The sequence below is a fragment of the Erythrolamprus reginae genome, chromosome 7, assembly GCF_031021105.1.
Source record: "Erythrolamprus reginae isolate rEryReg1 chromosome 7, rEryReg1.hap1, whole genome shotgun sequence".
Lineage (NCBI taxonomy): Eukaryota > Metazoa > Chordata > Lepidosauria > Squamata > Dipsadidae > Erythrolamprus > Erythrolamprus reginae.
Window position 1 is genome coordinate 42,887,842 of NC_091956.1, and position 12,161 is coordinate 42,900,002.

At 40.9% G+C, this 12,161-nt stretch overlaps 1 protein-coding gene across 36 annotated transcripts in view; it reads right to left on the minus strand.

The window, feature by feature from the left end:
- The window catches only part of NEK1 (NIMA related kinase 1), a 213,091-nt gene that overhangs the window by 179,288 nt on the left and 21,642 nt on the right, over positions 1–12,161 (minus strand). For all 36 annotated transcript variants that reach the window (XR_011559613.1, XR_011559611.1, XR_011559607.1 and 33 more), the window contains exons 5-9: positions 9,087–9,170; positions 4,601–4,668; positions 4,424–4,510; positions 1,676–1,730; positions 612–812 (exon numbers count right to left, since the gene is read on the minus strand). Coding sequence is in view for 18 of the 36 variants with exons in the window: in XM_070757424.1 (XP_070613525.1) it covers positions 612–812; positions 1,676–1,730; positions 4,424–4,510; positions 4,601–4,668; positions 9,087–9,170 (495 nt within the window). In the remaining 18 variants the exon portion in view is untranslated. The remainder of the gene's footprint in view (positions 1–611; positions 813–1,675; positions 1,731–4,423; positions 4,511–4,600; positions 4,669–9,086; positions 9,171–12,161) is intronic.

Sequence of the window (12,161 nt, forward strand, 5' to 3'; positions counted from 1 at the left end):
GGAGCTTTATTATCAAGCGGCAGCAATGACATGGATAAAAGAATGGATTTTACTTAGAAATAAAAGACTTTTAATTTTAGAAGGACATGACTTGCAGATTGGATGGCACGCGTTTATGCGGTATGAGAAGAAAAAAATACATAGTTACTTTCAGAGACATATTGTAAGGAATTCGTTATTGGCAATTTGGGAAAAGATAAAGGCGAAATGTTATTCAAAAGTTCAATTCTGAATTTCGACAATAGAAGTTTTTCTTCACCTCAACAGATTAGATTGGTCTAATATCTTAAGATATAAAGATATATTGACACAGTCGATGAAACTACAGTCGTTTCAAGAGATAGAAAGGCAAGGCATAAAAATAGACTGGTTTATATATCTTCAGTTGCAATCAAGGGCAGATAAAGATCTTAAAATAGAAGGTATCAATTTACAAAAAACTGAACTAGATCAGATTATATTTGGTCAAGAGAACATTTTTAATTAAAAAATTTATAAGTACTTCTTATCTATTGCATTAGATTTTGAACAGGTGAAGGACACGATGATAAAAGTCACTACCTTGACCTAAAGTCACTACCTTGACCTAAAGATTCAAATACAGTACTTACCTGTGGTGTAAGAAATTTCTCAATGCGTTTAACTATAAACATTTTCTCCAATAGGGAGTTGACGGATGGTCGATCTCTTGGATTTCTTTTAAATAACTGTGAAATCAGACTCCGAAGTTCATGGGAATAACGTGTAGAAACAGGAGGAAATGATCCAGAGATTATTTTGAGGACTAAATTTTTCATATTACCAGCTTCAAACTAGAGAGAAAAGTAGAATTTATGGATAATAGCAATGCTGTTAAGTATTAGTGATATCCATAAGTTACTTTAAAATATATTTCAAGATATTAACTTTTTTCAACAGGAAACTTTCAAATATTTTTTTCAATATTTGCATATTATGTGTATAAACTAGGAATTTTTACAAGAACTAATCTATATTAGTTATACAGTAAAAAAACTTTGATCATTTTGTTCTGTAATTTTCATACTTTGTAATTTTCACAAATATGGAGGTGATTTACCTCTCATAGTGATTCAGAAATAAAAAGAATGCACTTCGCAAATGCAAACTAATAAAACAGGTTCCAAGCAATTATTTCACGGTTATATTTATACAAATAATTAACACACTGAAACTAGGATTTATCTCAGTAAGCATACTTAAGTAGTGCAAATTGCTGTAAGAAAGAATGAACTTGACATGTTAATGTTCATTTATGCTGAAACGTTGGTAAATGAAGGATGAATAATGGATAATAATGGAAATGGATAACTTAAATCTTAACATTACTAACTATAATTTCACATTTTGTGACCTTTTCTTTACAATATTATTCATAGCATCTAAATGTAGGATTTGAACCTTCAATAGTACCAGCTGTATTTGGACATTCAAGTCATCCAACATATGTATAAAGTACAATAGTTTTTATGTAAGAATTTAAAACACATTGTTTATATTGTTAAAGCAAAATAGTATGTCATGACAACTGAGAACATACTTAAAATAACTGAGGCAATTATTTATTTTTTCTCCAATACTCAGTTAACAAAAATATTATCAGCAAGGGATACAAATGCTCAGAATAGGTTATTAAGAATATTAAACTTTAACTTACTGCATGTTTCAATGTACACATTTCATAAAGAACACACCCAAGGGCCCACATGTCACTAAGAAGCAAAAACAAACAGTACATTTAGTATAAATTCAATTTTGTCTTTGGTCCCTTCCATAAAAAAAGCTGTGTAGGAATATATTACAGTCATACCTCGTCTTACGAACCTAATTGGTTCCAGGGGGAGGTTCGTAAGACGAAAGGTTCGTAAGACGAAACATTGTTTCCCATAGGAAACAATGTAAAGTCAATTAATCCATGCAACCAAAAAAAAACCCCGCAAAAAAACCGCTGCCGCCCGGCTGTCACCTTTTAAAACAGCCTGGGGGCTTCTCAGCGACCTCCCGAACGCCGAACGCCAAACCCAAACTTCCGGGTTCGGCGTTCGGGAGGCCGCCGAGAAGCCCCCAGGCTGTTTTAAAAGGTGACAGCCGGGCAGCGGGGCTTCCCAGCAGTCTCCGAACGCCGAAGTTCGGGTTTGGCGTTCGGCTTCGGGAAGCTGCTGGGAAGCCGCCCGGCTGTTTTAAAAGGTGACAGCCGGGCTGGGGGGCTTCCCAGCAACCTCCCGAACCCCGAACCCGGAAGTTCGGCAAAAGTTCGGGGTTCGGGAGGTTGCTGGGAAGCCCCCCAGCCCGGCTGTGACCTTTTAAAATAGCCGGGCGGCTTCCCAGCAGCTTCCCGAAGCCGAACGCCAAACCCGAACTTCCGCGTTCCGCGTTCGGAGACTGCTGGGAAGCCACGTGGCTGTTTTAAAAGGTGACAGCCAGGCCGGGAAGCTTCCCAGCAACCTCCCGAACCGAACCCGGGGTTCAGAAAAATTTTGCCTCTTCTTACGAACTTTTTTCAAGTTACGAACCGGCGTTCGGGAGGCTGCTGGGAAGCCCCGCCGCCCGGCTGTCACCTTTTAAAACAGCCGCGCGGCTTCCCAGCAGTCTCCGAACACCAGTTCGTAACTCAAAAAAAGTTCGTAAGAAGAGGCAAATTTTTTCTGAACCCCGGGTTCGTATCACGAGTTGTTCGTAAGACGAGGGGTTCGTATCTTGAGGTACTACTGTATACTCATCAGTAGGAAAATCATCTAATTGTTACATGAGTTTGAGAACATGGGAAAATGCCACAATTGAAATATAGTCTGTTTTGGTTCACTTAGGTAAACAAAAAGAAATTATTAGATTCCTTATACCAATGATGGCTAAACTTTTTGTCAGGTGCTGAAACTGCATGCATGCTGGCCCCCATAATGCAATGTGGTGGTGCCACATGCATGACACCCTCATACTCCCCATCCAGGCACATATGACCCCCCCATGCCTGCACATGCGACACCCCCCCCCACTGCCTCGCTTTGGCCTAGTAGGCTTACCTGCAACGTCCTGGGACTAAAAACGGGCCCCGGCTAGTGTGCCGCACCCCTATGCCCAATTTTGGGCCTTATAAGCCTCCCTGCAGTCTCCTGGGACAAAAATGGGCTGTGGGGAGGGTCACCCCTGCTCATGTGGATGCACACAACATCCCACGCATGCACGTGCATCTCCTGCATACACCCTGCCCCCGCACACTGCAAAAATCAGCTGGCCAGCAGAAGGGGTGCATGTGCATGCATGGTGGAGCTGAGCTGGGTGAGAGCTCACATGCCTGCAGAGAGGGCTCTGAGTGCCATATGTGGCACACGTGCTATAGGTTCACCATCATGGCCTTATACCTGTGATGGCAAACATATGGCATGTATGCCACAGGTAGCATACAGCCATATCTGATGACACACGAAACATTACCCTATATCAGCTCCAGCACACATGTGCATTGGCCAGCTGATTTTCAGACTTCCGGAGGGTGGGGGTAAGGTAGTTTTCACCCTCCCCAGGCTTCAGGAAAGCCTCCAGAACCTCTGGATGGTAAACATCAGACCCAACAGGCCTATTGAAAGTTCATTTCTGAGGTAATCCCCTGCACATGTGCGAGAGGGATCAGGATGGCACGGGGGGTTGTGAACACATGTGTGGGGAAAAGGGCATTGCATTATGGATGTGGGCACCCACCATGCGTGAGCCCTTTTGGCATCCAAGCAAAAAAAAAGTTTGCAATCACTACCTTATATTATACTAAGACAGAACATTGATTTATCAGTGGATCCAACCTGTGGTATGTAAACCACGGTTAAGATATATAGGATTTTATGTGATCCAAACCACTGTGACTTACTGATTGACTTTCAATGGTTAAATAAAGAAATTGAGGCTCAATGTACAATGGATTCTGATTGTATGCATGGGGTGCGCACACATTGCATTATGGATGCCGCTTGCAGCATGCAATGAGAAAAAGGTCTTAGGCCATTTATTTCAGACTGTAGAAAAAAATAAAATGCTATATTACTGAAGCTGCACCGATCCCCGTTAGTGCCGTAGTAAACTACACAGAATGAGATGGCTACTTATAGAGACATTTTGATTATCAAATATATATTATGGCATTTTAAAATATTATATATTTAGATTTTATAATTGTAGAACATATATTGCTTTACAGAGTCAAACTACATATTCCAGCTTTTTAGTATTCAAACATTACATTTTTATTCCTTAATTTAAAAATGATTATATTAAGACTAAATAAAAGCACAGAAATTTCTCCAGAAAATTAAAATAGAGCAAAGTTAAGAGAGAACAAGCAAGTTGAAAAAAATGATAGCACAATAAAAGATCATGGTATCTATCTAGATTACAATGGAAAATAATTAAGTGCTACCTTTTATTATTGTAAGGTTTATTCTCACAGATTTCTGGTGATAAGTAATATGGTGTTCCTATACATGTTCGAGCAAGTTCCACTGTACTAAAATAAAAAAAATTAAATGGTATTAATCAAATAACCATTTTAATAACATTATTAGAATTGAGGCAATGGGGATTGATTTAAGGTTACCTATTCAGAACTCTAGCTATTCCAAAGTCTCCCAGCTGTATTGTTCCATCTTTGGTTAAAAATATATTCTAGAGTAAATAAAAAATATATTATTATTTTTTTAATGTACACAATAATTTGATTTTAACTTAGAAACATAGAAACATAGAAGATTGACGGCAGAAAAAGACCTCATGATCCATCTAGTCTGCCCTTATACTATTTTCTATATTTTATCTTAGGATGGATATATGTTTATCCCAGGCATCTTTAAATTCAGTTACTGTGGATTTATCAACCACATCTGCTGGAAGTTTGTTCCAAGGATCTACTACTCTGTCAGTAAAATAATATTTTCTCATGTTGCTTTTGATCTTTCCCCCAACTAACTTCAGATTGTGTCCCCTTATTCTTGTGTTCACTTTCCTATTAAAAACACTTCCCTCCTGGACCTTATTTAACTCTTTAACATATTAAAATGTTTCGATCATGTCCCCCCTTTTCCTTCTGTCCTCCAGACTATACAGATTGAGTTCATTAAGTCTTTCCTGATACATTTTATACTTAAGACCTTCCACCATTCTTGTAGCCCATCTTTGGACCCGTTCAATTTTGTCAATAACTTTTTGTAGGTGAGGTCTCCAGAACTGAACACAGTATTCCAAATGTGGTCTCACCAGCACTCTATATAGCAGGATCATAATCTCCCTCTTCCTGCTTGTTATACCTCTAGCTATGCAGCCAAGCATCCTACTTGCTTTCCCTACCGCCTGACTGCACTGTTCGCCCATTTTGAGACTGTCAGAAATCACTACCCCTAAATTCTTTTCTTCTGAAGTTTTTGCTAACACAGAACTGCCAATACAATACTCAGATTGAGGATTCCTTTTCCCCAAGTGCATTATTTTACATTTGGAAACATTAAACTACAGTTTCCATTGCTTTGATCATTTATCTAGTAAAGCTAAATCATTTACCATGTTACAGACGCCTCCAGGAATATCAACCCTATTGCACACTTTAGAGTCATCGGCAAATAGGCAAACCTTCCCTACCAAACCTTCCCTTATGTCACTCACAAACATATTAAAAAGAATAGGATCCAGAACAGACCCTTGTGGCACACCGCTTGTAACCTGTCTCTGCTCAGAATACTCGCCATTAACAATAACTCTCTGATGTCTACGCTTCAGCTAGCTGCAAATCCATTGAACTCTCCAGGGATTAAGTCCAATCTTCACTAATTTATCTATCAGCTCTTTATGTGGAACCGTATCAAAGGCTTTGCTGAAGTCCAGATAGGCAATATCCACGGCACCACCTTGATCCTACACCTTTGTGACATAGTCAAAGAAATCAATGAAATTAGTCTGACATGATTTGCCTTCAGTAAAGCGATACTGATTTGGGTCCAATAAGTTATTGTTTTTTAGGTGCTGATTTATCCTCTTTTTGAGTAGTCTCCATCATTTTAACTATAACTGATGTCAAGCTAACTGGCCTGTAGTTACCAGCTTCTTCTCTACTGCCCTTCTTGTGGATAGGCAAAACACTGGCCATTCTCCAATCCTCAGGAACATCTCCTGTTAACAGGGATTGGTTAAACAAATCAGTCAGAGTGGTAGCAATGACAGATCTGAGTTCTTTAAGAACTCTGGGGTGGATGCCATCTGGACCCATTGCCTTATTTATCTTTAATCGTTCAAGTTCTTCTAAGACATAAGCTTCTAAGATCACTGGAGATGAATCCGTACAGCTGGAAGAAATGCTATCTTTTTTTCTTTCTTTCTTTCTTTCTTTCTTTCTTTCTTTCTTTCTTTCTCTCTTTCTTTGTATGCCGCCCCTCTCTGGAGACTCGGGGCGGCTAACAGCAACAATAAAACAGTATACAATAGTAATCTAATACTAAAAATTATTAAAAACCCATTAATATAAAAACCAAACATACATACATACCATGCATAGAATTGTAAAGGCCTAGGGGGGAAGAGGATCTCAATTCCCCCATGCCTGACGGCAGAGGTGGGTTTTAAGTAGCTTACGAAAGGCAAGGAGGATGTGGGCAATTCTAATCTCTGGGGGGAGTTGGTTCCAGAGGGCCAGGGCCGCCACAGAGAAAGCTCTTCCCCTGGGTCCCGCCAAGCTACATTGTTTAGGTGACGGGACCCAGAGAAGATCCATTCTGTGGAACCTAACTGGTCGCTGGGATTCGTGAAGCAGAAGGCGGTCCCTGAGATAATCTGGTCCGGTGCCATGAAGGGCTTTATAGGTCATAACCAACACTTTGAATTGTGACCAAAAACTGATTAGCAACCAATGCAGACTGCTCTCTCTCTCTCGCTCTCTCTATCTATCTATCTATCCATCCATCCATCTATCCATTATCTATCGATCTATCGATCTATCTATCCATCCATTATCTATCTATCTATCCATCCATTATCTATCAATGTATCTTTCTATCAATCAATCTATCGATCGATCGATCTATCCATCCATCCATCCATCCATTATCTTTCACTCTATCTTTCTATATATCTATCCATCCATCCATCCATCCATCTGGAGGCTTGCCTGAGAAGAAAACTGAAACAGTTGCCAGTCCTAGATACGTTAAGAAAACAGGGAGGGACAGGACTTTCACCTGGGATAGGGATGAAGCAGCTAGGCAGCTTCGGGTATCATTGCAAAGGAGAGGCAGTCAGCCTCTCTCTCACACACACACACACACACACACACCTCTCTCTCTTTTCCTTCCTCTCTTTCTCCTTCTCTTTGTCTTTCTGATGGGCAAGAGGGGTGAGGAGGACAGTGTAGAAGCTGCTTAGACTCGCCCGGCTGCCGAGGATCAAACTGTTTCTATTCCGTTCTAAGGCAAGCCTCTGGATGGATGGATGGATGGATGGGTGGGTGAATAGATAGGTAGGTGATGGATAGATGGATAGATAGATAGATAGATAATGGATGAATCGACGGACGGATGGATAGATAGATAATGGATAGATAGATAGATAGATAGATAGATAATGGATAGATAGATAGATAGATAGATAGATAGATAGATAGATAGATAGATAGATAATGGATAGATAGATGGGTGGATGGATGATAGATAGATGATGGATAGATGGATGGATGGATAGATGGATAGATAGATAATAGATAGATAGATAGATAGATAGATAGATAGATAATGAATAGATGGATAATGGATAGATGGATTGATGGATAGATGGATAGATGGATGGGTGGATGGATAAATGGATGGATGGATGGATGGGTGGGTGGATGGATGGATGGATAAATGGATGGATAGACAGACAGACAGACAGACAGAAAGCCCACACCCAGGTTTCGTGAGGGCCAGCCCATTGCCGGCCCAACACACGAAAACACGCTCAGTCGGAGGGGGGGGGGCAACAGGTCCGATAAAGACAGGGAAGCCCCCCCCCCATTCACACACAAACCCCTCCAGGAAACATGCGGCACATATGGGAGGAAGCCTCTGAGGAGAAGGTTGAAGGGTGGAGAAATAAATAAAGAAACCCGTGTTCGCCAGTCCCTCAGCTGCTCTCTCGTCCTCAGGCAAAGCCGCCGGGCGCGGCCAGGGGGCGAGCCCAGCACAGCCAACAGGCAGCTTCTGGTGTCATTGCAAAGGAGAGGCAGTCAGCCTCTCTCTCTCTCTCTCTCCCTCTCTCTCAGACACACACACATACACACACACACACACACACACTCCCTCCTCTTTCTTTCCCTTCCTCTCTTTCTCCTTCTCTTTCTCTTTCCGATGGGCAGGAGGGGCAAAGAGGACTCAGAGCGGTTTCTCCTGGATGGGGCTGCTCAGGATTAGAGGGAGGAGAAGCAGCTGCTACTTCAACTGACAGCCACTTCGTTTGCCGTGGAGACAAAGGGGAGCGCACGTCTGGCCCCAGAGGAGGAGGAGGGGGGATCTCGCCCAGCCGCTGGAAAGCAAAGGAAAAACCCCAGGCGCTTCGGCTGGAAACAATCCGGAGAAAGCGCTCTTGCAGCCGCTTCGCGGTGGCTGCAGGGGCAGTGGCAGCTGCGGCTTCTCCTCTGAGCAGGGTGGCTCCTAAGCGGGCTCCAGGTTCAGGCACAGCTCTCCCCCCACCCCAATCTCACCAGGGGTTGTAATCAAATGGGAAATCCCGGCGGTGACAGTCATAAGGCCGGGGAATCCCTTCATCAGTCAGAGAGCGCAGGCGCAGTAAGGGAGCCCACAGACCCGGGCTCAGGTTCGTAAGTCGAAAAAAGTTCGTAAGAAGAGGCAAAAAATTTCCGACCCCCAGGTTCGTATCTCGAAATGTTCGTATCACGGGGGGCTCGTATCACGAGGTACCACTGTATTTCAATAATATAACTATTGCTTTGAACAAGCCGCCTCTCCAGTTTGAAGAATTGTTCAGATCTGATTTCATCAATAATTGTGAGCACAAAGTTTCAGCATACCTATTAAAATTCCACATACAAAAGATTATATCTAACTCACCTGTGATTTTATATCTCGATGCAGAATTTTTCTATCATGTACATGCTTCAGGGCTAAACATATTTGTACAAACCAATCCATGATCTATAATTGCAAAGAAATTGCTTTTTATTAGAAAATTATATTTTTAGTATAAGATTAAAATTAATATTCTCTGCGAGATGCTATTTTACTACTCTCAATATTACTTCAATTTTTACCCCGCCCCCACAAAAAATCAAAGATAGTATGTTTCACTTTACTGTATAAGTGAGGAATGAAAACCTTTTTATAAACTGTTTAAGACTTACCATTTCAAAATGCTGCCAGTGCTCATAACATAATGTGTCGTTGTCTCTTCAAAGGTAAGATTAAGGAAAAATAATGGAGAATGAAATTCCCATAGATGGGAATGTCATCTTCATTAGCTCCTTTTCTTTCTTTTGAAAGAGAAGTAATGATCAAGCGAACAATCAGGCAGAAGCATCTTCAAATGTTTTTTTTCTGTAGAACTGTATGTTGCTCATAGACGGGGCTTCAGGAGGGTGGAGGCTTTATAATAGTATCAGATGTATTATAGTACTATCGTATTATAACAGTATAATACGATAGTACAGTAAGTTATTTTTCCCTAAATACTGAATTGAGATTCAGTCACCACCACCAAATTACCACCCTATTTCTTTCTCTATCTCTATTTCCTTGTACAGTATTTCTGACTGCGAATCTGAGGCCAGGAACTGTCCTAAAGACAGCTCAGTATCTACAGTTCTTAGCCACTGGAATGCACAACATACATAGGCAAGATCACATGGCTTGCGGACTTTTTTCTTTTACAGTTAACAGCAGCAATTGGGTCTAGAACAGTGTTTCTCAACCTGGGGGTTGGGATCCCCTTCGGAGTCAAACGACTGTTTCACAGGGGTCGGCTAAGACCATGGCAAAAGACAAATTTCCCATGGTGTTAGGAACTAAAGCTTCTATTCTGGCACCTTGAAACATATTTTTACAATCTGACCAATCAGGCGTTTGCAGTAGAGGTGTCTCTCTGACCTTCCTGCCAATCAGCTTAAAGCTCTGTTGGGAGAATTGGCGCTAGACTTATGTTTGGGGGTCATTACAACATGTATTAAAGGGTCGCGGCATTTGAGAGGCCGGGTGCCCTTTCAGTTCCCGTCCGGTATTTGCATTGGTGCCGGATTAGTACGGCACCCATTTCCTGGTTTGCTGGAGGTCTTGCACAGCAGCGCGAGACCTCCCAGAATCCTCTGTGAGACCTCACGTGGCCGGAAGAGAAATGGGGGAAGCCGCTCAGCTCTCACCTTCTTGATGCCTGGCTGCTAGCAAGTGCAGACTCCCACCTACCCTCCACTCAATCTAGAGTGCTTAAAGGGTCGCCCATCTGGGGGCCGAGTAGGAATTTTTGCAATCATAGCACAATTGAGTCTAGATTGTTTTTTGCCTACTCCACCCTGGAGGACGGAGAAGTGAATTTTGGTTATGTGGTGTGTCTGTAGTTAAATAGATCGGCATATAACAATTGACTAATTTCTTCTTGGTCACTGTTTGGCAGTAACGGGGCGGAAAAGATTATCAGTAGCAACTGTGTGTTCTCCATTAGGCATCTTTTGGAAGATGATAGGCTGCTCGTTTCCACAACCCATGCCGCCTATACGACCGGGTTGGTGGAGAGGGGGTGCCTTTGGGGCTCACTCACATCATTTCCAGTTCCAGGTCATGGGGGTGAGCCCTTGCACATGCTTGATGCGTGGCTTACAGGACTGGGCGTAAGCTAAAGATAGCCTCGCACTGTCCAGGCAAGGAGTTATGCCCATTTAGTTGCCCAAGTATGTTATACGTAGGAAATTCCGCCCCATTTAGTGACCTCTGCAAGTCTCTATGTTTTATTTAATAAAATGACCCTTATTACCCAGCTTTTGTGTCTGTGTGTTATTCCACATCCAACGCAATAGAAAAATTGAGAACCATACAGGAAATCCAAATGGCCTTAAAAAAAACAAAAAAGCAATAATACCCCAGGTCCAGACGGACTCCCAGGAGAATTCTATAAACATAATAGAGAACTATTTGAACCCATATTGTTGAAAACATATAATGAAATCTTGGAACAAGTTAAAATTCCGAATACTTGGAGGGAGTCATATATCACAACGATACCCAAAGAAGGCTCAGATAAACAAAAAATAAGAAACTACAGACCAATATCCCTATTAAATGCGGATTATAAAATCTTCATGACAATACTATCACAAAGATTTAAAAATATTCTAAATAAAATAATTAACCCAGACCAAAATGGCTTCTTACCAAACAGACAAATCTCAAGTTGTACAAGGACAGTCTTAGACATTATAGAATATTGTGAAGCCCATCCAGGAGAACAAGTTTCCCTAGCTTTTCTGGACGCACAAAAAGCCTTTGATAGTGTCAACTGGCAATACTTATTGGAAGTAGTCAAAGAATTAAAACTGGGTATTAAGTTTGAAAATATTATTAGAAATATATACACAACACAATCAGCCAGAGCGATAATTAATAATGATATGACTAAGTTAATTTCGATAGAAAAAGGTGTAAGGCAGGGATGCCCAATGTCTCCTCTACTATACATATTAACCCAGGAAATACTATTAAATAAAATTCGACATAATAAAGAAATAAAAGGAATTAAGATAAAAGATGAAGAATACAAACTGCAGGTGTATGCAGATGATATTGTATTTTTCTTAGAAGACCCTATAAGATCTGGCCCAGAACTAATTAAAGAAATAGAAAAATGTGGTGAACTCTCAGGATTAAAAATTAACAAACAAAAAACGATGCTCATGACAAAAAATATGACCATTAAACAAATCAAGAAACTGGAAGAAACCACAAAACTGCAAACCGCAAAAAGAATTAAATATTTAGGATTAACAGTATCAAATAAAATTATATCTCTCAAAAAAGATAATTATAATAAACTTTTACAAGAAACAAACAAGAACTTAGAAAAATGGAAAGACTTGCAATTATCTATGTTAGGCAGAATTGCCGTGATAAAAATGGACATTTTGCCAAAATTCCTCTACCTTT